This window comes from Pygocentrus nattereri, chromosome 18 (assembly GCF_015220715.1).
Source record: "Pygocentrus nattereri isolate fPygNat1 chromosome 18, fPygNat1.pri, whole genome shotgun sequence".
NCBI lineage: Eukaryota > Metazoa > Chordata > Actinopteri > Characiformes > Serrasalmidae > Pygocentrus > Pygocentrus nattereri.
In genome coordinates this window covers 835,950-861,746 of record NC_051228.1, presented here as the reverse complement: position 1 = coordinate 861,746, position 25,797 = coordinate 835,950, and the positions used below count along the sequence as shown (strand labels likewise).

Sequence of the window (25,797 nt, the reverse complement as noted above, 5' to 3'; positions counted from 1 at the left end):
ACTCTAGATTATAGAGCTATACAGGTAAGTCTAGATTATAGAACTATACAGGTAACTCTAGATTATAGAACTATACAGGTAAGTCTAGATTATAGAACTATACAGGTAACTCTAGATTATAGAGCTATACAGGTAAGTCTAGATTATAGAGCTATACAGGTAAGTTTTCTTTGTGTTTTCAGTCTTCAGAGCTGTTTGTGTGCGCTGGTTTAATCTTGTTTTAAGGGGTGGACGTGGACTGTGAGAACGACCTCGGCCAGACGCCGCTGTTCTGCGCCTCTCTGCTGGGCCTCACCAACGTGGTTGAACTTCTTCTGCAGTACGGAGCCGACCCCAATCAGTAAGACCGCACTTACAGAAAAACCTGTGGACAAGGAGAAACATATGGCCGGGTTCAGCGCCTTGACCCTAAACCCGAGTATAGACCGCTGTTTTATTTTAAAAGGCTAAGATTTGAATAGAAACAGACTCCCAATGTATGTAAATAACTCTCTCTGGACCACTTCACCCTGCTGGTCTTGACCGGAGAGCGTGAGCTGCTACGTCTAAATCCAGTCCCTGTTTTATTTTATACATGTATAGTTACTTTATACATTGATACGCTCTGATTGAGATTAAACTGCTGTGTTCTGATTGGGTTAGTCACTGCACGTCCAACCACTGAATTTAGTGTGGTGTGTAAAAAATGCCCCAATTTTGTATAATTATAACTTGAACATCTAACAATATTCACTTAAATTGGGATTTTCTAATGTTTTGTTTAAATTCTGTGGTCTCATGTGTCCAGACGACAAACTAGGAAGTAATTAAAATTAAGTGCCGTATTTATGAGAAAATGACTCCTGAATCTCAGTCTTTGCTCCTTAAAGTCAACCTGAAAATAAAACAGACTATTTTTACCATGGTAGTTCTTGTCTCTGGCCATTAATTACGTTTCTAAGTCCACATATGAGAAGTAAACTGCACAGACAGTCTGGATTCGCTGTCTTTGTGACGTCACAAAATCAAGGCATTTGCATATATCTGCCTGTTTGGCCTACATCAGTTTAGCTCTGCCCACTCACACTGAACATATAAAGAGTGTTTCAGCTTGAATGAGACAACAGCCAATCAGAGCAGAGCTCATTTACATAGGTCAGTCTTAAAGGTACAGTAACAGAAGTAGTCTGGGATAAAGAGAGGCTGGAAATTGACCATATAGAAATTAATTACGACTGTTTTTGGTACATAACCGAATGTTTTTCCAGCCGCTGTGTGGACAGAAGCACGCCGGTCCATGCCGCCGTGTTCTCCTGTAACCCGTGGCTCCTGAGTGGTCTGCTGGACCATGGAGGAGATTTAAGGTTACATGATGAGCAGGGCAGGACCCCCCGAGACTGGGCGGAGGCTGGAGCTCAGGAACACTCCCCCCGGGTCGGTACTGCTTCTCATGTACACAAAATCACAGCAGAGACGACTCGAAATAAAACAGCTTATATCTTAATGACCAGTTGTGGCAGATTGTCCAGCATCTCGTAGTTTAACTAGAAGTCTTTACACCCCGAGAGTGAAGTGTCGGCGCGATTTATTCAGACGACGATTAATTAATTCCAGCACGTGTATAATTGATAATTGTATATAATTGATGAAAAATAATATAATAATATAATATAATTATGAATATAATTGATGAAAAATTTAAATTTTTCAGACAGAGAAAATGCAACATTATTGTTTCCACCCTCTGTTTGATTTTTGAGACGTTTTGCCATCGTCACCGGCTCTTTAGCCAATCACGATCGTGGGTGCGTCTAGGATCTAGGATCTAGGGTCCGGCCAGACCAGGCCAGACACTGGACACCATTTAAACCAGTAAATGGTTTCTTTCCTTCAACAGCTCAAACAAGTTGAGGTGATGGCTTCAGGGACGAGCAATTGCCAAAGTAATTAACACACACACGTTCTAAGCCGCTTCTCCTCCTGGGTCGCGGGGGCTGTTGGTGCCTATCCCATCGGTCATCAGGCGGAATAAACAAACTCAATTAACGATTTCAAATCTATTATTTTGGCAATTGCTCGTCCCTGAAGCCATCGCCTCAACTTGTTTGAGCTTTTGAAGGAAGTAAACCTGTCATTTTCCCCCCGTCTGGCCATGAGGGGACACACACAACAGGGAAAACACGAAACACCAGCACAAGGCACACAGACGGTATATCACCCCCGGGGGTCGTATCACCCCCACCCTGAGTAATAAACAGCTTATGTTTATAACTAAACATGGCAGTCATCACCACAGATCCTAGGCCTAACCCTATTCACACATCACTAAGGGCGCTTTAAAACTAACACTCCAATGACTGCCGTCTGAATTCTAAACGATAAAATTATCAAACCCAAATCACAAATTCAAGGCTCGGTTCAAATTTCACAGGCAGTCCAAACGAGTACAAAACGACATTTCACTGCATTTCATAAATACGCCAAACGAAAACGGTCCAGGAACGCGTCCAGGAACAAAACAGTAAGGCTGCGTTCACACAGCAGGTAAAAGTGGCCGAATCTGTTCAGATTATCTTTTAAACGTGATCTGATTGTGACATCAGTCTGAACGGATCAGCTCCTAAACCGAGCCGCACGCGCGAAAGGACAGAGCTTCACAAGGCGGCTCGTCCAGAGGTCAACAGTCCTGACGGCCAGCAAACGCCAGTCGCTCCCGGAGCTTTCGGTGTCGTCCTCGCCAGCATCACAGCATGACGTTCCAGTGGTTGACAGCTGGGCTCATCACCACATATGAAAGTGTCCCAAATCGGAATTGAAAACGTCAGATTCAGTGTGTTTTTGGCTGTTCACACAAGGAAAGAGGTCGGATTTGGGCCACTTCTACCTGCTGTGTAAACGTAGCCTAACCGGAACCGTGCAGTTGCCACACAGCTGCTTCCCAGAAGCGTAGCTGGAACTATCGATGTAGCTGCGCTGGTGACAGCTGTGATCTCTCAGGGTTCATTTTCTTTACTGATGTTTTCAGATGCTGGATTTCCTGAAGAGCTGTGTCTCTCACATGTGCAGTCTAACTCAGACACACTCGCCTCGAGACGGACGAGTCACTCCAACTTCCTCCAAGACCCTCCTGCGCTCTCCGTCTCTGCTGGAGCTCCTCCGGCCCGGGTGAGTCTCCGCACATGCGCCTCGATCGGCTGGATGAGGTCATAGACGAGTAAGGCACTGTTAGAAAATGGAAAATGACAGGTTTCCTTGAGCTCCATAGGCCCCCATTCATTTTGGACTTTGGCGCCCTCTAGTGTGTGATTAAATGAAGCGCTCACTGAGTGGGAGCTTTCTGTTGCTGCTGGGAGGTTTGAACTTTGACCTTCTGTTTAGGGGCTCTGACCTCCTCGTTAACAAGAAACTAAGCACAAAGTCCTCCGTCTGTGACGTGGTCCAGTGTTTCGGCTTTGGGAAGGTGAGTGTCTTTACTGCCCCGTTTAGTGTGATACGTTAAAACTCTCTATTCAGGCCCCGTCCCATTTCTCACTTTCACCCCCACCCCTTGTTTTGGAGCGCTGCCCCTTGTTCCTGAGCTACAGGGCAGTGGTTGAGATCTTCCTCTGAAATGAGCCCCTCTAATAAAAGAGCATCACTTCATTAACAGCTACTAGCGCCGCTCTGTAGGCGACCCTGCCCGTCTGCAGGGACAGCAGAGGAGGGGAAAGTTCAGCTCCTCACTGCTGGGCTTTAGTTACATTTAGGGATCAGACGCCTTCAAAGAGGGGGGCAGTTATTTATTATCACCCCCCCTAATTCTTCAGTGATGTGAAGCTGAAGTCAGAGATTCTCCAGATTCTTGTTAGAATTTTCTAATCCCAGCAGTTCTGATGACTGAGGCGCCAGACTGTAACTGCTGCTCCATTTAAGGTGGAACGGGAAAGTCAGCTAAAGAGACGTTGACACTGTTAGTGATTTTAATGCTTGTTATGAAGAAAAACAACCAAAATAAACAGAAACCACATTAAACTAATATAATATGACGGTTATTGTCATTTTTTAAACAGAGTAAATTCCCACGTTTGTGGGTTTCTCTGGTCTCTTGTTCTCCGTCTCGCCGTTTCTCTGTTTTTCTCGTATCTCTCTGTTTGGAGTCTCTGAAAAACCTCCGTTTGGAGGGTCATGTAGCCCCAACACTGCACCCCTCCGTCGTTTGGATGGAGGTTAATGGAACGAGACTTTTGGAGCATTTCTATCCCTCCATTCAGCACAGAATGTTAGCACGTCGTTAAGCTCATTAGCCCATTTGAATATTTAATTAGATTAGAGGATTAGAGCTTCTGTTGCGGCAGCAGTGATGTAGAGCTGGGCAGACGAGATCTGTCGCTGTGGTGATGAATTACGTCACAGTGTGTCGCAGCGTGCCTCTGTGAGCAGGTTGTGGATGTAACTGGAGTAACTGGTCCCAGTGGTCCCGGTGGTCCCGGTGGTCCCGGTGGTTCCGGTGTGTTTGGTGCAGCTCACTGTGTGAAGTGGAGGATTTTATAGTGTTTTTAAAACTGTGGCACTGTCTGTCTGTTCTAGCTGATCAGATCAGAAGAAATAAATATTGGGACACAGTGCATCATGAAAACGTCCTGAGGTGTTGTGATATGTCGCACTTCGCCGCTTCGCCCTCTGAGCTTCTTCTCTTGGGTCTCTTTCTCCACAGTTATGTGCTGGAAGGTCTCAGCAGCCTGCAGGTCTGCTGGCGTCTGTGCCGCTGATAGCGGACTCTGAGTTAGCGCAGGCTGAGGATGAAGCTCTCTGCTCCTTCAGCTGTGGACCCTCCTGCTGCATGACCAAGTACCACTCACTGCTCCTAGTGTTGTCACACGGCTTTGATCTCATTTATTAACTTGACAAACGTCTATATTACTGTATCATATTACTATATGGGGCTGAGCAGCTGCAGGGTGAATGGGTGGAGTTAAACAGCTGTAGGGTGAATGTGTGGAGTTAAACAGCTGTAGGGTGGATGGGTGGAGTTAAACAGCTGTAGGGTGGATGGGCGGGGCTAAACCGCTGTAGGGTGGATGGGTGAGTTAATCCGCTATAGGGTGGATGGATGGGGCTAAACCGCTGTAGGGTGAATGTGTGGAGTTAAACCGCTGTAGGGTGGATGGGCGGGGCTAATCCGCTGTAGGGTGGGTGGGCGGGGCTAAACCGCTGTAGGGTGGATGGGCGGGGCTAAATCGCTGTAGGGCGGGTGGGCGGGGCTAAACCGCTGTAGGGTGGCTGGGCGGGGCTAAACCGCTGTAGGGTGAATGTGTGGAGTTAAACCGCTGTAGGGTGGATGGGCGGGGCTAAACCGCTGTAGGGTGGATGGGTGGGGCTAAACTGCTGTAGGGTGAATGTGTGGAGTTAAACAGCTGTAGGGTGGATGGGCGGGGCTAAACCGCTGTAGGGTGGATGGGTGGGGCTAAACCGCTGCAGGGTGGATGGGCGGGGCTAAACCGCTGTAGGGTGGATGGGTGGGGCTAAACTGCTGTAGGGTGAATGTGTGGAGTTAAACAGCTGTAGGGTGGATGGGCGGGGCTAAACCGCTGTAGGGTGGATGGGCGGAGTTAAACAGCTGCAGGGTGAATGGGTGGAGTTAAACAGCTGCAGGGTGAATGGGTGGAGTTAAACAGCTGTAGGGTGGATGGGTGGAGTTAAACAGCTGTAGGGTGGATGGGTGGGGCTAAACCGCTGTAGGGTGGGTGGGCGGGGCTAAACCGCTGTAGGGTGGATGGGCGGGGCTAAACCGCTGTAGGGCGGGGCTAAACCGCTGTAGGGTGGATGTGGTACAGTTTGAAACTTCTATATCTTCTATGTTTACTCAGCCTCTTCAGTTCAGAGCTGTGAGAGAAGGTCTGTGATATGAGCCCTTTAAATCAGCAGTCCTCGGTTTTCACCCCTGCCCACAGCTACAGCTGGAGAGGATGCCGTGTTACAGTGAAAGAGCTGCAGAAACATGCCGAGGAAGATCTCTACCAGGACCTGCTCATCGCAGAGCTGGAGCACTGCAGGTGAAACACTCAGCAGCATCACAGAGCAGAACCCGTCGTGTGTTCTCAGGACCCCGTGATTCTGGAGGCAGCAGCAGTTAAACACGCGGGAACTTTACTCCTGTATTTACAGAAGTAAAGAAAGTGGAAGAAAAACACTGAAGTGATCACAGTTTATATAAGATTTACACGCCTGTTTGAAGAGGAGTTCATCACTGATTGGTGTTGTGTCCCTGTGTGTGATCTGTATTGTGTGTGTGTGTGTGTGTTGTTTGTACTGTGTGTGTGTGTGTTGTTTGTACTGTGTGTGTGTGTGTTGTTTGTACTGTGTGTGTGATCTGTATTCTGTGTGTGTGTGATCTGTATTGTGTGTGTGTGTGTTGTTTGTACTGTGTGTGTGATCTGTATTCTGTGTGTTTGATCTGTATTCTGTGTGTGTGTGATCTGTACTGTGTGTGTGTTGTTTGTACTGTGTGTGTGTGTGTTGTTTGTACTGTGTGTGTGATCTGTATTGTGTGTGTGTGTGATCTGTATTGTGTGTGTGCGTGTGTGTTGTTTGTACTGTGTGTGTGATCTGTATTCTGTGTGTGTGTTGTTTGTACTGTGTGTGTGTGTGTTGTTTGTACTGTGTGTGTGTGTGTGTGTGTGTGTGTGTTGTTTGTACTGTGTGTGTGTGTGTGTGTGTGTTGTTTGTACTGTGTGTGTGTGTGTTGTTTGTACTGTGTGTGTGTGTGTGTGTGTGTGTGTGTGTGTGTGTGTGTGTTGTTTGTAGTGTGTGTGTGTGTGTGTGTGTGTGTGTGTGTGTGTGTGTGTGTTGTTTGTACTGTGTGTGTATTCCAGCCGGCTGTTCCACCCTCACCTGCTGCAGCTGATGGCCGGGAGCATCACTGCAGACCTGCAGCGCAGCAGACTGGTTTATGAAAGAGTGCATGTGGGGTCACTGTACACTGTCCTGTATCACAGGGTAACTCAGACCATCATTTACATCGTATACACACACATATCATATATACCTATATATATATCTACATATATATCAGCGTGAAAGGCCTTGGAATTTGTGTCAGTTGTATGTTAATTCTCTTACCGTCTGTTCACGGCTTAAGACTTATTATCCACCAGCTACTCTGAGTTATTCAGTACCCACTGTGAGTTATTCAGTACCCACTGTCAGTTATTCAGTACCCATTGTGAGTTATTCAGTACCCACTGTGAGTTATTCAGTACCCACTGTGAGTTATTCAGTATCTACTGTGAGTTATTCAGTACCCACTGTGAGTTGTTCAGTACCCACTGTGAGTTATTCAGTACCCACTGTGAGTTGTTCAGTACCCACTGTGAGTTGTTCAGTACCCACTGTGAGTTATTCAGTACCCACTGTGAGTTGTTCAGTACCCACTGTGAGTTGTTCAGTACCCACTGTGAGTTGTTCAGTACCCACTGTGAGTTATTCAGTAACCACTGTGAGTTATTCAGTAACCACTGTGAGTTGTTCAGTACCCACTGTGAGTTGTTCAGTACCCACTGTGAGTTATTCAGTACCCACTGTGAGTTATTCAGTATCTACTGTGAGTTGTTCAGTACCCACTGTGAGTTGTTCAGTACCCACTGTGAGTTGTTCAGTACCCACTGTGAGTTGTTCAGTACCCACTGTGAGTTATTCAGTACCCACTGTGAGTTATTCAGTACCCACTGTGAGTTGTTCAGTACCCACTGTGAGTTATTCAGTACCCACTGTGAGTTGTTCAGTACCCACTGTGAGTTATTCAGTACCCACTGTGAGTTATTCAGTACCCACTGTGAGTTGTTCAGTACCCACTGTGAGTTATTCAGTACCCACTGTGAGTTATTCAGTACCCACTGTGAGTTATTCAGTATCTACTGTGAGTTGTTCAGTACCCACTGTGAGTTATTCAGTATGTACTGTGAATTATTCAGTACCCACTGTGAGTTATTCAGTATCTACAGTGAGTTATTCAGTATCTACTGTGAGTTATTCAGTACCCACTGTGAGTTATTCAGTATCTACTGTGAGTTATTCAGTACCCACTGTGAGTTATTCAGTATCTACTGTGAGTTATTCAGTACCCACTGTGAGTTATTCAGTACCCACTGTGAGTTGTTCAGTACCCACTGTGAGTTATTCAGTACCCACTGTGAGTTGTTCAGTACCCACTGTGAGTTGTTCAGTACCCACTGTGAGTTGTTCAGTACCCACTGTGAGTTATTCAGTATCTACAGTGAGTTATTCAGTATCTACTGTGAGTTATTCAGTACCCACTGTGAGTTGTTCAGTACCCACTGTGAGTTATTCAGTACCCACTGTGAGTTGTTCAGTACCCACTGTGAGTTGTTCAGTACCCACTGTGAGTTATTCAGTACCCACTGTGAGTTGTTCAGTACCCACTGTGAGTTATTCAGTACCCACTGTGAGTTGTTCAGTACCCACTGTGAGTTATTCAGTACCCACTATGTTCAGAATAATAATCATAATCAGTAGTTAATATAGTTTGACACGCTCTGAGTGTGTTTGTTATGTATATCATTCTGTGTGTGTGTGTGTGTGTGTGTGTGTGGTCCAGAGGGCAGAGTTCCCTGTGCTGCAGGTGTGTGATCTGCTGGCTGTGGTGCTGCAGGTGTGTGAAGCGCTGTTGTACCTGCACGGCCGAGCGCTGGTCCTCAGAGCGCTCTCATCACACTCCGTCATCATTGTTCACCCAGGGGTCGCAAAGGTCACTGGCCTTGGCTTCATGGTGACCAGGTAAACCTGATCAACACCAAGGGACAGACGCAGCAAGTTCCAGGGAAAGACACCTTGTGCTGATTCAGCTGTTTTGGCTGTTAAGGGACGGAGTTTAAGATGAAGTGTGGCTGCTGCTGGGTTTAGCTATGCTAGGCCACTTTAGTCCATGTTTATAGATATATTTATAACTTACTTATAAAGGAAGGCCTGTGATTTTTAGACAACATGCATAATGTATGCAAATTTGTTTACATTTACCGCTTTCAGAAGAAGCAGGTTGGACAGGTATAGACAGGTAGCAACGATTACAACGTAGTACATAACCTCAAATTAACATAGGCTGACGTTGCTCCCTGCTTGTAGAGGTCCATGATATACTGGTCTAAGCTTATTTTAAAGGGAAAATAAGTTCCTCCATATCTCAGAGTGAGAGGTGTAATCAGAGGTTCAGAGGGTTTGGTGTGAAACGGTTCAGACGTCTTTACAGTGGTGGTGATGGGAACCAGGCGTCGCCATGACTACAACACAGATACAGACACTTTATTTACCATCCAGAACCACCAGAGAACCTACACGAGTCTTCTGAGCTTATATGGAATGCTGATGATGGAAAACAGTGGAAAATCTGGAATAATGAGTTTTCTTTGGGGACTATTTTGCCGCACAGCGCCCTGCATGTCTCCCTCCACCATGAATGGAGTTGAAGTTCTCTAAACTCTCATAAAACAGCGTCTCAGTCATCAGGCAGTGAATTCAGAACCAGTTCATGTAGGAACTTTCTGTAGGAGCTTTTAGAGGGACGTCTGGTTCCCATCACCACCACTGGGAACGGTTCTGACTTATCTAGAACGGAGCGTTTCACACCAAATCGCCCTGAGCCTCCCTGTTTACATTTCAGGCATTTAATTATTCAGATGCTTTGAAAAAGCGGTGAAGTTTTGCTTTAGTATCCAGAGGGAGTCACTTTACCTGCTTCAGCCGTCTGCCTGTTGCCGTGTTTCGCAGTGAGGGCAGTTGCCCTGGTAAAGTTGCCCTGCCACTTCCTGCTGGGCTGTATAACTGGGCAGCTCCTGAGGTCATCAGAAGAAGAGCATGCACAGGAAAAGCTGACCTCTACAGCCTCTGTACGCTCCTACAAGAGCTGTATACAGGTACATTCACCATACATACAGTATAGCCAGTTTATTAGGTACACTCACCTTTAATGCCTGGATATCATAATATTAAGTATAATATTAAGTAATACACGCACACAATGCTTTATTCACTTTTACTGGGTTACTGTGGTGTCTGGAGAAGCTGTTAGGCTGTGATAGAGTAAATTCCACACTGTCTCTGCTGCATGTGTTGTACTAATTTACAGCCTTTTCCATTCAGCTTAAGTGTCCCAGTGATTGAGCTGTAAAACCTGTGGAAAAGAAACACGAAGGGCTTTTACAGGCGTCTACAGCTGAACTGTATAGTCACTCCGCTCTAATAACAGAAAGCTTAGGGTTTTTTAAGTATGTAAATCACGTGGACGTGGCTTTGAAAATCTCTTGCAGTCTATTGGCCCATCATGAACCCACACCAGAAGAAGCTCATGAACGCATACATTTGCGGTAACACCTTTTAAAACAACAGGTGAAGCAGTTTTGGGTTATTTAGTATTAGATGATTTAATATGTGATTAAATCCACTAATAATTAAAGCATTTAAACCAAAAATAGAATATAATGTAGGATTAAACTGCAGCGGATCATTGGTGGGGGTAGGCCTACTATCTATGGGTACCTGCTAGGCCTAAACGATTTGGGGAACATGTTTAATTTAAAGAAAATGGTTCTATAGAGAACCATGCACGCTCCAAAGACCCTTCGCTTGATTAAAGGCTTCTTTGCGTCTTGACACTGTTCTTCAGATTAATGTAGAACGTGTTATAAATGGTTCTTTCTAGTTCCACGTGGTTCTGTAAAGCACCAAAAAGGGTTCTGCTGTCATTAAGATGTGCTATATAGAACCCTTTTCAAGAAGGTTCTATGTTGAGCCATCTACAGCTCCCTAAAGAACCCTTTAATCATGCAAAGAACCATAGAACCATTTTCCTTACTAAAGAACCCTTGAAGAACCGTCTTTTTAAAATCTGTAGCACTCTGTCTGAGCCGGTGTCTCGGTGTTTCAGTGTATCGTTGTTTGTGTGTGATGGTCAGATGCAGTTCCGTGGGGCAGTGTGGACCCTCGCTGGATAAAGCAGGCCGTGGACGCAGGTCAGGCTCTTTCTGCAGATCCGGCCGTTCCCCAGCCGTACTATCAGCTTCTACAGAGAGGCCTGCAGCCGCGAGCGAAGGACAGGACCTGCAGCCTGCTGGACGTCCGGTACACGCTACGTTGCGACCTAAAGGTGAGACCACTGCACATCTCACTGCATTAACACTGTGTTATTGCAACTCACCCAGCTTCCGGTCATTTTGACTCATTTAAACACAGGATATTCGTTATCTGTTACAAACAGATTGACAGCATTTAGAACTGGAACTATAATATGAATAATAAAAATAATCTTTCTTTATATAACAAGTAACTTTTATTATAGATACTATTCATTATAGTTATAAAAGCTCAGTGTTTCACACAGGAGTATAAGCAAGCATTGCACATTAACCCTCTGGGCTCTGAGGACGTCTTTCGGATTTTTGCGTATGTTCTTAAATTCGCCTTAAAGGCTCTTGCATACGACGTGATACCCGCATATTATATATCACAATATTCAGAGCAGTCTCAGCTCCCTCTGTAGCGAGACTCTTCTGACCTCAACACTGTGTAAATAAATAATTGGCCTTGAAAGCTGAAAATTAGAAATACAGTTTTAGAAATTCCTAATATCTCTTGTGAAAGCTGCTTGTGACGTGGACGGATTGTTTTCGTGTTGAAATGTGTTTAACAGACTCTCAGGATCACAAAGTAGAATGTATGAATAAAACAGTGGATAAAAGTTCTCCTCATCACTGCTTTCCAAACCCGCTGCAGCAGCTTCAGCAGCCGGAAACTCTCTCACGCCGTTTCACACGAGTCTCCGATGTGGACTGAATGAAGAATGAAGGGTTTCCGGCGTGACGGTCAGTCCTTAGTGATCTCCTGAGTGTCCGTCGGTCAGTTTCACACAGAATGTAGACGGACACACAAATCCAGCAGCTCCACACGCTGAGAGGCAGATGACGTGTATCTCAGCCCCTCTTCACAGGCTCATAACTCCGGATGTGTGTCTCGTGTGATCTCGTGGTGAGATGGAATGGAAAGGGCGGCTCTACGGATTCAGGAAGGGTTTGAACTGGATTTCAGAGCTGGATCATCACAACGATATTAATAGAAACACTGAGAAACATCTAATTTGATGCATGGGTGCATTCCTTGGTCCCAGACGGTGAAACAGAAGGTCTAAATGAAATAACAGCAAAAATACATACAGCTGGAGAATTTGATCAACCCTGTAGGGCGACTCTGCTGTAATGACAGAAAATGCCAGCTTTTTAAAAAATATAAATCATGTGGGCGTGGCTTTGAGAGTTGCTTGCTGTCTGTTTCTCCAGCAGGGGGCACTATTTAGCACACAAGTCAGCATGAACCCAAACCAGAAGAAGCTCATGAAGGCACATGTTTGAAATACTCTAGCCAGCTAGCCTGACTGTGAAAAGGCTCCTAATATCTAAGCTATTTATGGTTTAGGAGCTGCATAAAAATGTTATTTTTCACCAGTTGAGCTGTCGGTGGTGCTGCTTCAGTGACAGAAGGGGATTTGTGTCATGACAGTTTAAACACTCCTGCAGTGCTGGAGCTTAAGAAAATAACTGAAAACACTCGGAAAGTGGGTTTGGAACATGATGCAGCGGCGGTGACAGATATGTTCTCATACAGGAGCTGAGTGGTAGACGGGACAGGAGTGGAGGGCGCCCCCTATCAGCCGGTCAGAGCATGCGGAGATGGAGCGCTGAGCTCCCGGATGGAAAGCCTGAGGAACCAGGTGAGCTCTCTGAGTTTCAGAGCTTTACAGAATTTGAATTCGTATCTCTCTCCGTTCCAGTTCATCCGTAGTTCACGCCACCTTTTACTAGAGCATGCTGATCCAGCATCTATTGAATATTGATTACTATTGATTTATTTATTTGACAGGGACAGTTAAGAAAAGTTCAGCATGTGTAACATATGCAGGGCTTCTGCCTGGAGCTGTCCAAAGCAGCATGTACAGTCACCTGCAGTCTCCAGTTTTTTACCAGTGTTTATTATTATTTTTCCCTTGTGGTTGAATCTGTTCGTATCATAAGGTGTTCCATTAAGCCACTTTGTGAAAGGCTGCGTTATTTTTAAGGTTTCATGGTCATTTTGATGCAGCATATCAGGTGACAGTGTCTTCATGTCTACTAAAAATGGAAAAAAGCCCTGAACAAAACTTTTTAGAGAGGGAAAGGATGGACATCACTGAGTTTTCCTTCTAAAATAAAAGACTAAACTTTGGAAAAGTCCCTGAACTCCAGTACATGATTATCATTTCTCAGCAGGTCAGCAGCCCCCTGAGTATTCAGACTCGGACAGCACAGTGGACAGAGAGATCCAGGACCAGCTGTGGAGACTGGACCGCCTGCTGGAGAGCGAGACCTCGCAGACGTCTCCCAGAAGACTCCAGAACGATGATGCAGAAAGCAGCACAGACGCTGAGGAGCGCCATCAGGACATTTCCTACCGTGATATCCTCCCTCTGGACGAGTGGCGTATGTCACTCTGCTCCCCAGTGGACAAAACCAGCAGCTCTCTGGACGTGTGGTCCAGCAGCAGCGCTGTGGAGGAGAATCTGGCAACCCGCCCCCCCGATGCTGTGTCAGAGCACATCAGCGCCATCATACTGAACCTCAAAGTGTCTCAGGTGCGCCGAGAGTAAATCTGTGCTCCAGTGAATGTGTGTAGGGCAGTTTTCTGTCTGTCTGGTCATCAATCAAAGGTTTACAACTTAAAACTAATCAGTGTGAAGCTGTCTGTGTCTATCAGTCTACATATGGGACTGTCTGTCTGTCTGTCCATCTGTCTGACTGTCTGTCTAATTGTCTGTGTGTCTGCCCATCTATCTGACTGTTTGTCTGCCTGTCTGTCTGTCTTTCTATGTATTTGTCTGTCTATCTATCTATCTGTCTGTATGTCTGTCTGTCTGCCCATCTATCTGACTATCTGTCTATCTATCTGTCTGTCTGCCCATCTATCTATCTGCCTGTCTATGTATCTGTCTGTCTGTCTGTCTGTGTGTCTGTGTGTCTGTGCAGGTGTTGCTGCAGCAGGTGGAGAGCAGTCTGGAGAACGCTGAGTTGGGGCTGATAGACGGGCCACAGTACGATGAGCTGGACGCTGGGGTCAGTGAGGATGAGGTGGACGGTTTGGGCAGGAAAAGTGAGGGGAAGGTGGTGGTCCTGAAGGCAGTTGGACCCCCCTCCACCTACAGGCCGCTGCTGGAACTGCAGGGTGGTCAGCTGGAGTGGGGCACAGACGGAGACGAGGTCAGCCATTACTGCTCCGCTGGAGAGGACAGCTTTCCCAGTCCTCAGGTACACAGACTGCGCTACAGCTCCATTCAGACCAGTGTAAAGTGACGATCATTGATCATTTGTCCTATTTAATATTGATGATGCGCGTTTGAGGTGTGGAGGTTGGAATCTAAAGTCATTTATTGTTTTTACTGAGTGTTATACAGTATTTTGGTGATATCAGGAGCGGGGTTGGATATCTGTCTCTCTCTCTGTCTGTCTGTCTCTCTGTCTGTCTGTCTCTCTGTCTATCTGTCTGTCTATTTATCCATATGTCTGTCTGTCTATGTGCCTGTGAATAATAGGAAATGCCAGTGACAATTTATCTATATCACAGAATTTTCTATATTTTACAAAGCAGTGTTTTAGTATGTACATATATACAATGATATACACCGTAACATCATGACCACCTCCTCGTTTCTACGCTCACTGTCCACTCTATCAGCTCCACTGACCGTTCAGTTCCACTCTGTAGTTCTACAGTTACAGACTGGAGTCCATCTGTTTCTCTGATACTCTGTTACCCTGTTCTTCAGTGGTCAGGACCCCCATGGACCCTCACAGAGCAGGTACTGTTTGGGTGGTGGGTCATTCTCAGCACTGCAGTAACACTGACGTGGTGGTGGTGGTGGTGTGTTAGTGTGTGTTGTGCTGGTGCGAGTGGATCAGACACAGCAGTGCTGCTGGAGTTTTTAAACACTGTGTCCACTCACTGTCCACTCTATTAGACACTCCTGCCTTGTCGGTCCACCTTGTAGATGTAAAGTCAGAGACGACAGCTCATCTGCTGCTGCACAGTTTGTGCTGAGGTGTTTAAAAACTCCAGCAGCACTGCTGTGTCTGATCCACTCAGACCAGCACAACACACACTAACACACCACCACCACGTCAGTGTTACTGCAGTGCTGAGAATGACCCACCACTCAAACAGTACCTGCTCTGTGAGGGTCCATGGGGGTCCTGACCACTGAAGAACAGGGTAACAGAGTATCAGAGAAACAGATGGACTACAGTCTGTAACTGTAGAACTACAGAGTGGAACTGAACGGTCAGTGGAGCTGATTAAATGCTGTGACTTTGGTGCTGATTCCTGAACTTTCTCTTTACATTTTCCAGAACCTTCTTTTAAATAACAAACCAAACGTGGGTGTGACTCGAATGAGAGACGAGTTACTGGAAGGGGGCATATTTACTCACAGCCAATCAGCAGTCTGGATTTTAGAACAGAAGTAAGCCGTGAAGTAACTGAAGAGGCTGAAATTGGATATCAGTGGCGTTTTTGATCCTCAGTAGTACTGAAGTAATTCACTTAGTCCTATAAAAGTAATATTGATCGGCCCAAATCAGGAGGAGGTGCTGCTGATGAAGCCAGAAATCGACCTGTTGTGTGAACTTACAGGAAGGAGACTTACATCAGTGTCAGGCTTAGCTGTGTGAAAAGGGCTGCTTGAGGACAGAGTGAGGACTCGGGACGTGCGGTTTGAGCGGTGATGTTATGTTTTTTCGGTAGGGAGACAGAAATGTTTCTCAGAGAGACGGAAGGGCAGATCGGAGGCAGCAGCAGCCAATCAGGATCACTGAACAGTCCGACAGGTACTCAGTGTTCAGTTCAATGACACCTGTTCAGTGCTGTACAAACAGAAGAACATCAGCAACACAGACGTCTTCATGTCGTTTCAGACCTGATAGATCATCACACGGAGCTCGGCAGATGACCGCACCCCTGACCGCTGACCACGCCAAGCCCAAGTGGACCAGTAAGACGCTGAAATGTTGATGTTAACCAGAGCTCTAGTGGTTTATCCTGGGAAATCGCCTGGAACATTATCACATTTCAGTGCCACCGGACAGAAGGAAGAACACACTATTGCTGACCATAAACAAACAAAATAGCTGCTTGTTTTGGTTTTAATTAGAGTTTAAATTGTAGGGGGTATTTGCAGACATCTGCATGCTCTTCAGCAGGTGTGTCGTTCTGGACTGGGCGCTTTGTTTACTCTATAAACTGAACTGCATTCTCATGTCAGGCGACTGAATGATCTGCTTCAGATGGCAGACTTTTCTGACCAGCCAGCACTTTGTAGCGCAGTAAGCTAATGATCACCTAATATTTATAAGGTAGGGCAGTGAGTTGCAAGTTTAGGTGCCTGGCTAGGAGCTGCTGCACAGCTACTCACACTAGTTACACACCTTTTACTTTCACTACGGTGGATCTTACAGCTCAGTCTCTTTATCTTACAGTAACAGCAGCAGACGGCCGATGTGGAGATTTCGTCTAGTGGGAATCACTGGCTTAAACTAGAGATGGACTGACCACAGACTGTTAAAGCCTGTCCACACCAAATCCAAAGCGATCTCGTTAGGCAGCTGTGACCAAGGGGCCTCGCGAAGGGCCACAGCAGTAAATCATTAAATCCTCAAACAGTAAATCCTGCTGCCCGCTTCAGACCAGCTGCCCACGCCCCAGCTACCGCCACCTGCCCTGGACGAGCTGCCCACCGTACCCTGATGTTCTTATGGACTCCCAGCTATTCCTACTACTAACACTACTGCTATTAATATTAGTAGTATAATAACTCTGTAGGTAGTCTGACCAGAGGAGGACGGGTCCCCCCTGGTGAGCCTGGTTCCTCCCAAGGTTTCTTCCTCAGCTCTGAGGGAGGTTCTCCTTGCCCCTGTTGCCCCCTGGCTTGCCCACCAGGGTTTTTTTACACTTCTTGTTAAAACTCTGTCTTTACTGGAATTCTGTGAAGCTGCTTTGTGACGACATCCGTTGTAAAAAGCGCTACAAATAGATTTGATCTGATTTGATTTCAATGCTGATGCATAGCTGATCGGTCATTCCATCTCTAGTTTAAACACTGTGTGCTTTCGCTGCTCCTGACCAGTAAAGTCCTGCATTAAAGCAGACATCCATAACTTGATAGACTGGAGTTACATCCAGCTGACAGGACTGACTTTGAAATAATTAAAAAAAGTTTTTTTTCATTAGTTTGTAGTTTTTCAGTTTCAGTCCAAAGGTGTAGGTCTAATTTATTATAATATAGGTTGTTATAACTGATGCAGAGGTGTGTATGAGGAAGTTCTGTTTCAGCCTCTACTGTCTCCTGAGTTCTGGTGCTCACCAGTAATTTTCAGTGCATCACTATTTAGTCGCAGACTAATTACATGTGATTATTATTGTCTCTGCATTGATTATTCACTGAGTGTCTGTGTGCTGTGAAGGTGAAGTGAGCGAGCTAGTGGTCCGGATGACCCGGGGCAGGCTGGGGGCTTCGGCAGGGCCTGTTGGCAGCAGCGACAGTGAAGATGTGGAGGAGGAGCAGCGCCCTCTGGTGGATAAACAGAACCCTCACAACCACACACTGCTGGAGCAGCTGTCCAAGAGCTTTGCAGGTAATAATAACAACAGCGTTATTAATAACAATAATAATTGCAATTAGGAGGTTCATAAAATAGTATAAAACAAAATTAGATGTAAAATTGTATCATTTTAAAATTGTAAGAGAAAGTAAACTTAGTAAATTAGATGTCTTGAGGTGATGACGGCTTACTTTGGATATTCGACGCAGGATTTTGTGGATGAGTGTTTGCCTTCTCCCTTATTTTTATTCTGCCAGGTGTCCAAAGTGAAGAGAGCGCAGACTTCCACACCTTCACCATGCAGGAGTCTACACAAGGAGAGGTAAACCATTATTATACTGAAGTTAAACAGGAAGTCCACTTTTTTCAAAATTCCCCCATGTTCCAGTGGTTGAGACGTAAACGGAGAGACTCAGAGGGTTTGGTGTGAAATGGTTCAGACGTCTTTACAGTGGTGGTGATGGGAACCAGGCGTCGCCATGACGACAACACAGATATAGACACTTTATTTACCATCCAGAACCACCAGAGAACCTACACGAGTCTTCTGAGCTTATATGGAATGTTGATGATGAGAAAATAGTGGAAAATCTGGAATAACGAGTTTTCTTTGGGGACTATTTTGCCGCACAGCGCCCTGCATGTCTCCCTCCACCATGAATGGAGTTGAAGTTCTCTAAACTCTCATAAAACAGCGTCTCAGTCATCAGGCAGTGAATTCAGAACCAGTTCATGTAGGAACTTTCTGTAGGAGCTTTTAGAGGGACGTCTGGTTCCTATCACCACCACTGTGAGGAGCTTTTAGAGAGGGACGTCTGGTTCCCATCACCACCACTGTGAGGAGCTTTTAGAGGGACGTCTGGTTCCTATCACCACCACTGTGAGGAGCTTTTAGAGGGGGACGTCTGGTTCCCATCACCACCACTGTGAACAGTAAGTTTATCTAGAACAGAGAGTTCTACTCCAAACTGCTCTGAACCACTTAGTTATGTTGGATGTTGAGAATTCCAGGCTTTTTAGGTTTCAGATACGATATATGACACTTTATTTGTAGCGTTCTGTAAAAGATTGATTGCTTTCCTACTTTTTGCACTTTAAATGTAAATGATGAGTGTCTGAATCTGTAAGACTGTGTCTGAGATCCGTGTGTTTTCAGGAGGAGAGCAGTTCAGAGTCAGACTGTATGGAGTCTCCTGTGGAGCCTTCCAGCATCTTCTACACTCCGAAACACCACCCAGACAGTGCGGACGCTGCAGAGCAGCTCTCTCAGGTGATCTCATCATCACCATCATCAGCCCAGACGCTGCAGAGCCGTGCAGACGTACAGCAGCTGTGAAGCCGGTTCTGATACTGAGCCTTAGAGGTGAAAGCAGAATAGCTGATGTTCCTCATGTTGAGACGGTCGGGGATTAGTTTCTCATCTCTGTGGCATTTCTGACTTGTTTGAGTCATTTTATCAAGTAAGTGCACTTAAAATGGTTCTTCAAAGGTTCTTTAAAGAAAAATGGCTCTATATAGAACCATGAACATTCAAAGAATGGCTCTATGTAGAACCGTGAACATCCAAAGAAGGGCTCTATGTAGAACCGTGAACATCCAAAAACTGGATCTATGTAGAACCATGAACATTCAAAGAATGGCTCTATGTAGAACCATGAACATTCAAAGAATGGCTCTATGTAGAACCATGAACATTCAAAGAATGGCTCTATGTAGAACCATGAACATTCAAAGAATGGCTCTATGTAGAACCATGAACATTCAAAGAATGGCTCTATATGGAACCATGACCATTCAAAGAACCCTGTTCATGATTAAAGGGTTCTTCGCATTGTTAAAGGGTTATTCAGATGGATGGAGAATGTGCGGTAGATGGTTCTATGTAGAACCCTTTTGAAAAGGTTTCTGTATAGTGTTCTTCTGTTGTTATGATGTCAGGCTCGTTACAGTTGAAGGACCATTTTTGGTTTTATACAGAAACCTTTTTAAAAAGGTTCTTTGTAGAACCATCTACAGCACGTTCTCCTTCAATCTGAAGAGCCATTTCATAATGCAAGAGCCCTTTAATCATGGACAGGGTTCTTTGAATGTTCATGGTTCTATATTGAACTACTACTATTTACTAAAGAACCAATGAAGAACCGTCTTTTTTGAGTCTGAGATCATTTCTCTATACTGGCAGATCGTCTTGCTTGGAGTAAGACGTACAGAAGCAAAGCCGTGTGCTCATGTCGTATAAGATCGTATAAGTTCTGGCTGAGAACCGGTAAAATCTCTAGAGATATTCAAAATGATCCGGTCGTGTTCTCACCGTGCGGTAGGGGAGACGTTAGGCGGAAGACTGGTGTGAGAGGTATTTCCCGCGTGTAGCTCTTTGATATTTTGCCATGACTGAACCTTTTTGGCATTAAAAGGCGGAGAACGTGAGAGACGCAGACTCGAGTCTGCTGATGTTGGAGGCAGGTGATGTAAGTCATTATGAGGAGAACTGATATGATCAATAAGCTCCATACGGACATGTTTTTGTGTAAATGTAGTAAATTTAACGCTGTGATTGATGAACGTTTGTTCCGTAAGACACTCAGTTCAGAGGAGGATCTGGACGTTACGATGGAGATCTGCCGCCCCAGCCCTGCGGTCACTGAGGGCCAGGTCGCAGAGGCCAGTTTTAGGGGTAAGAATGGACACCTTAATGTTTCTGCATCGCCCTGAAACATACAGACGCAGTACCTTTATATACCGGACTTTAGTACCTCTATTTTTAGCTTATACACCAATCAGGCGTAACATTCTGACCCACTCACTGTCCACTCTATCAGCTCCACTGACCGTTCAGTTCCACTCTGTAGTTCTACAGTTACAGACTGGAGTCCATCTGTTTCTCTGATACTCTGTTACCCTGTTCTTCAGTGGTCAGGACCCCCATGGACCCTCACAGAGCAGGTACTGTTTGGGTGGTGGGTCATTCTCAGCACTGCAGTAACACTGACGTGGTGGTGGTGTGTTAGTGTGTGTTGTGCTGGTCTGAGTGGATCAGACACAGCAGTGCTGCTGGAGTGTTTAAACACCTCAGTGTCGCTGCTGGACTGAGAATAGTCCAGCAACCAAAAATATCCAGCCAACAGCGTCCTGTGGGCAGCGTCCTGTGGGCAGCGTCCTGTGGGCAGCGTCCTGTGTGACCACTGATGAAGGACTAGAGGATGACCAACACAAACTGTGCAGCAGCAGATGAGCTGTCGTCTCTGACTTTACATCTACAAGGTGGACCGACAAGGTAGGAGTGTCTAATAGAGTGGACAGTGAGTGGACACAGTGTTTAAAACCTCCAGCAGCACCGCTGTGTCTGATCCACTCAGACCAGCACAACACACACTAACACACCACCACCACGTCAGTGTTACTGCAGTGCTGAGAATGACCCACCACCCAAACAGTACCTGCTCTGTGAGGGTCCATGGGGGTCCTGACCACTGAAGAACAGGGTAACAGAGTATCAGAGAAACAGATGGACTACAGTCTGTAACTGTAGAACTACAGAGTGGAACTGAACGGTCAGTGGAGCTGATAGAGTGGACAGTGAGCGGAGAAACGAGGAGGTGGTCAGAACGTTCTGCCTGACAGGTGTAAATATTATGTGCTTATTATTTAATATTCAGTTCTGTGTCCCATCATGGCATGGCCATCGGCTCACCTGCCAGTCTGTCCAGAGCCTGTGCCTGAAGAGCCGGACCAGACTGGACCAGAATCCAGCACATCAGTGAAGGGAGCCTTACAGAGCACCAGGTAACATCAGTTACAGTTCATATGGGTCCTATCTAGTCCAGTTCTAGCTGCAGTCTCCACGTTTCCTTTTCTGACACTGAGAGGCTGAATGTCCGGGGCTTTGCTCAGGCAGCGCTGTGATCCAGATCGATCTGTTAGAGAATCTGATCAGATTTGTGCTCCATTTGATTTGATTGCCACTCAACAGTCAGTGATGATTGTATCCAGTGCATGAAGATGTAATTTAGCTCTGTTGTAGCTCAAAAACATAAACATACAGTATAATACACATCACTAATTGTACATGTCGCTGTACTCGGAACAAAACGGCTCAAAATATCTCAAAAACGGAGACTTTACAGGAGACGCAACAAACCTGCTTGACTTTTAATGCAAGTCAATGGAACCAGACTTTTTCCACGTCATTTGGGGCCGTTTCTTTCAGTCCATTCATCGTAAAACGTACGCAGAGCGTAAAGAGCAACAGGCACTTTCAAATCATCAAAAACTGAAAAAAGACAAAAATAAAGGTAGAAGGTTTTGTTCCGACAGCGGCGATGCACAGTGGGAACGTTCTGTCTGGCCGTGTCCTCCTCTTTCTCCGTTTTTATGTTCCATGTGCTCCTGTTGTTCCGGTCCTTGTCTCCTCCCTGGCCCTTTGTTATCTGTCTCACCTGTGTGTGTCTGTAGCCCCGCCCCTCTCGTGTGCCGTGCGCTCTCAGGCTCAGGCTCTCTGGTTACCTCTCAGTAGTTTCCTAGTTTTCTTCATGTGCCTCCGTCTTTGGTTTCCTTTATGCTTCAGTATTTAGTTCAGCAGGTTCTGTGTGACCTTTTTATGGAACCGAGGACTTGCACTTGCATCCTGCCTCTCCGTCTCTCTCTCTCCACGTTACATCAATACAATACAGTTTTGTGCAGGAGAATCTTAAAATTCCCAGTCATTTTATCCGTGGGTTCTTACAGCGGCTGGAAATATTATTAATAAATCCTAAATGATGTACGTTACTCAGAAGAGTCTAGTGATCTTATTGCGGCAGAGAAAAGCTTCTTAAAGCAGGTTGGCTTAGTTTTTAAACATCTGGAGCTGAAAGAAGAGATATTCCAGTTTACCCATAATACCTCAGAGTTTATTATGAGATCTTATTAATAAATAAATAAATCAAAGTTCAAGCCTGTTTTTTATTTTATGCGAAGATCAGATTATCCACCTTTTCTGGTTTGAGGTTTGACCCCTGAACGTGGTGTACCAGTAAGCTGTGGTTGTGATGTCACACCATGGTTGGCTCTGATTGGTCTAATTTGATAAACGTAGGCTATAATTTCTTCATATAAAATGATTAATCTTTCAACCTTAATACTGATACCTCCAGTTATTTGACTGTACAGATACTCATGAATCTGTGTTGTTGGTTGTGGTTCAGTCAGGTGGCCGATATCGCCGATCTCTCCAGCATCACCTGTTCACCTGCTCAGCTCCAGGAGTGGGCGGGGCAGGATGGAGCTCCGCCCAGCCCCCGCAGCACGCGCTTCCCACCATGCAACAGCACCCCCCGCAGCCCAGGTACAGTCACTGGTCTCAGAACGATAACGGTGAAAAGAAAACATTACATCAGCAGTTTCTCCAGCGCAGAGCTGTTTCCTGGGTTTAACCCACAGCTGCCGACACAGGGCGGTTCGAAAAGATTGATCCGAATTCCAAACGATTGATTTCACGTGTGCGTCATTACAGATCAATGCAGTGAACTGTGACTGGTCTAAATGAGCATGAAGTTATTACGTAATGCGGAGATCATCCCGTGTGGTGGAGCTCCTTCTACTGACAGTCTCTTGCAGCTGGACTGTGATTGGTTCCTCGGCGCCTTCGCTTTGAATTGATGAATCTTTTGGTTCACCCTGTATTTTCTGAATTTCTCACCTAATCACCACCCACCATATGGGGAAGGTATACTGCGCAGACCCCTCAGACGGCTTGGTCAGCGGACGAACCGTGAAATATCGGCCATGTGGAACCATTTCAGTGTTTCTACAGGGAACTTTACATGATTTACATGACTTTATAATCTCTGTTCATATGAGCACCGAGATCATTTTAATACGTTCATTTTACATAAATCGTTTTGTTTTCTGGGTCCAGTGTGTCCTGAATTTTCGTGTCGATTTTGGCCCTAAATTTTAGTTTTGGTGTGTGGATACATGCTGACGTTACAGCGGAGAAACTGTACGGTGCTTTTCGCGTATTTGTTAAAGTTTATGAGACACAGATTAAAGCAGCTTGTGTTTCAGTGAAGGGTTACTTGCATGTCCTGTTGTGTGATTGGTCTGATGTCTGTATCAGGTCCTGACTGTAGTCCAGCTCCACGCAGCCGTGAGTCCGTTCCTCCCCTGCAGTCTCTGCTGGACACGTCTCCGTGGGACAGCGCTCCTGACCGGTCCGTCTGCACCGAAGCATACGCCACGGCCGGCCTCGGAGCCAGTGACACGGTCAGAACCGACCTTATAGACCTAATCTCACAGACTGCGCCTGCTAAACGTTTGGGGAAGACTTGATTCTTGAAAATATTTCAGTAAATCCTCAAAATCTGCTCTTCGTACTAAGAACTTCTTTCCCCCGTTTTCTTCCCAGTTTAGTCGTTTCCAATTCCACCCACTAGTCAGGACCTCCCCCAGTCACACGGGACACCACCAGCCCTGGGGCCAGTCGAGACCTCTGGAGCTCTACCTCATCTTTTCAATCTCCCGCTAACGCACCGTCATTGGCCACAGTGGGCCGTAGGGCGGGACTTGGGACACCCCTGGTTTAGCGCTGACTCGCCGCACCATTAGTTGATGTTTAAGTCTTTATATTATATAAAAAGTAACTCCACGTGTCACAGGTTCAGTTCTGCCATGAGCTGGGCTGAGCCCTGGATCTTTACACCCGTCCAGCATAGCTTCCCATTCGTACCACTACAGAGGAAATTTCCAGGTGCATGATGGGAAGTAATCTCAAAAATCCAGTTGCAGTCTTGCAAGTAGTGACCCTGCAAGATCCCAGGGAGTGAAATGTCTGTGACACTGTCTTTAGGGGGGGGAGGGAGTCGAGCTCGATAAATCCCCCCGTTCTGTTTTAAAGCCGCGCTGTAAACGGCCGTGTTTTGACTTAAAGAAGTGAATATCCTGCTTCCCTCAAAGTTTTGAGCTCCCTGAACTTCAGTTAACGGAACAATAATCCGTGTCTCACGTTCTGGAAGCCACTATTAGAAGTTCAGTGAGTTCAGCATTTTAAGGCGACCAGGTTAGCAAGTTTTTCCAGTTAAAACACTGAATCGTTTTTCACGGTGTCGTCTGATCTTCTGTTCTCAGACGGATCCATCGCAGTCCAGCGTCCTGCAGACCCCCAGAGTGTTGGACGTCCCTCTGGAGGGTTTGGAGACGCCCACCACCATCACCCAGGAGTTCACCACAGCCAGCTGCGGAACCAAACACACACCGGCACAGAACCACAGCCAAACACATGGTGATGACACACACACCGCAGCAGGCAGGACTGGGACAGCGTACACACACACACACACACACACACACACACACACACACACACACACACTCACACACGCTGTAACAGGCAGCGTAGTCAGGAAACAGGCGTGGGTCAGTTCCAGTAACAGCAAAGTAAGAATGGCGACCATAACAGACGAGGGCAAATCCCATCGCTGTCCTCAAAACAAGCAACGGGTCAGAAACATAAATCCAACAAACCAGGCAGAGGAGAAACAGGCTGACGTTTGCTAAGCCCGGCGCATAAACTCTCTTATCTTTGTCATGTGACACAGACACAGCTGAACGTTATTAGTGCTCAGGTAGACGGTGATAGGGTGATGAGGACCGTTCTGGAGTCATGTGACTTCGCTGGGAGGTCTGGGTACTAGAGTTCGAGTCTGATTGCATGTGTGAGGGACGTGTGTGAGGGCAGTCGAGAGGGTGGAGGTCAGGGAGTCAGCCCTGTGACCGGAAGGTCGCCGGTTCAATACCCAGCGCTGACAGTCCGTCACTGAAGTGCCCTTGAGCAGGGCACCTAACCCCCTATTGCTCCCTGGGTGCCGTGGATAGGGCTGCCCACTGCTCTGGGCAAGTGTGCTCACTGCCCACTTACACCTGATCGGTGTGTGTTTCCTGGGAACACTTTGATTCCCAGATAATAAGAGATAATAATCCTCACAGTTTCTGCGCTTCAGTGAACTACGAGTCAGATGTAATTGGTATAAGCTTCCATCATGATTTCGCTGTTCTTGGCCGTAACGGCGGCTACTACGAGCGCGATTTCTGTCCTGCAGTGGACGCTAATCTGCAGAGCTTGTGTGGTTTGATGTGGAGAAGAGTCTGTTTGATCCTGGTGGTGTGATGTAGTGAGACA

At 46.2% G+C, this 25,797-nt stretch overlaps 1 protein-coding gene across 1 annotated transcript in view; it reads left to right on the top strand.

Moving 5' to 3' along the window:
* The window catches only part of LOC108411800 (inactive serine/threonine-protein kinase TEX14-like), a 35,315-nt gene that overhangs the window by 3,474 nt on the left and 6,044 nt on the right, over positions 1-25,797 (top strand). The window contains exons 2-24 of the mRNA XM_037547489.1: positions 226-340; positions 1,248-1,413; positions 3,005-3,144; positions 3,358-3,439; positions 4,673-4,806; positions 5,910-6,011; positions 6,831-6,954; positions 8,573-8,751; positions 9,739-9,884; positions 10,923-11,113; positions 12,625-12,730; positions 13,263-13,627; positions 14,019-14,297; positions 15,790-15,872; positions 15,960-16,036; positions 17,505-17,675; positions 17,900-17,964; positions 18,799-18,912; positions 20,220-20,316; positions 21,299-21,425; positions 22,826-22,965; positions 23,740-23,885; positions 24,747-24,900. Coding sequence (XP_037403386.1) covers positions 226-340; positions 1,248-1,413; positions 3,005-3,144; positions 3,358-3,439; positions 4,673-4,806; positions 5,910-6,011; positions 6,831-6,954; positions 8,573-8,751; positions 9,739-9,884; positions 10,923-11,113; positions 12,625-12,730; positions 13,263-13,627; positions 14,019-14,297; positions 15,790-15,872; positions 15,960-16,036; positions 17,505-17,675; positions 17,900-17,964; positions 18,799-18,912; positions 20,220-20,316; positions 21,299-21,425; positions 22,826-22,965; positions 23,740-23,885; positions 24,747-24,900 — 3,303 coding nt within the window. The remainder of the gene's footprint in view (positions 1-225; positions 341-1,247; positions 1,414-3,004; positions 3,145-3,357; positions 3,440-4,672; positions 4,807-5,909; positions 6,012-6,830; positions 6,955-8,572; positions 8,752-9,738; positions 9,885-10,922; positions 11,114-12,624; positions 12,731-13,262; positions 13,628-14,018; positions 14,298-15,789; positions 15,873-15,959; positions 16,037-17,504; positions 17,676-17,899; positions 17,965-18,798; positions 18,913-20,219; positions 20,317-21,298; positions 21,426-22,825; positions 22,966-23,739; positions 23,886-24,746; positions 24,901-25,797) is intronic.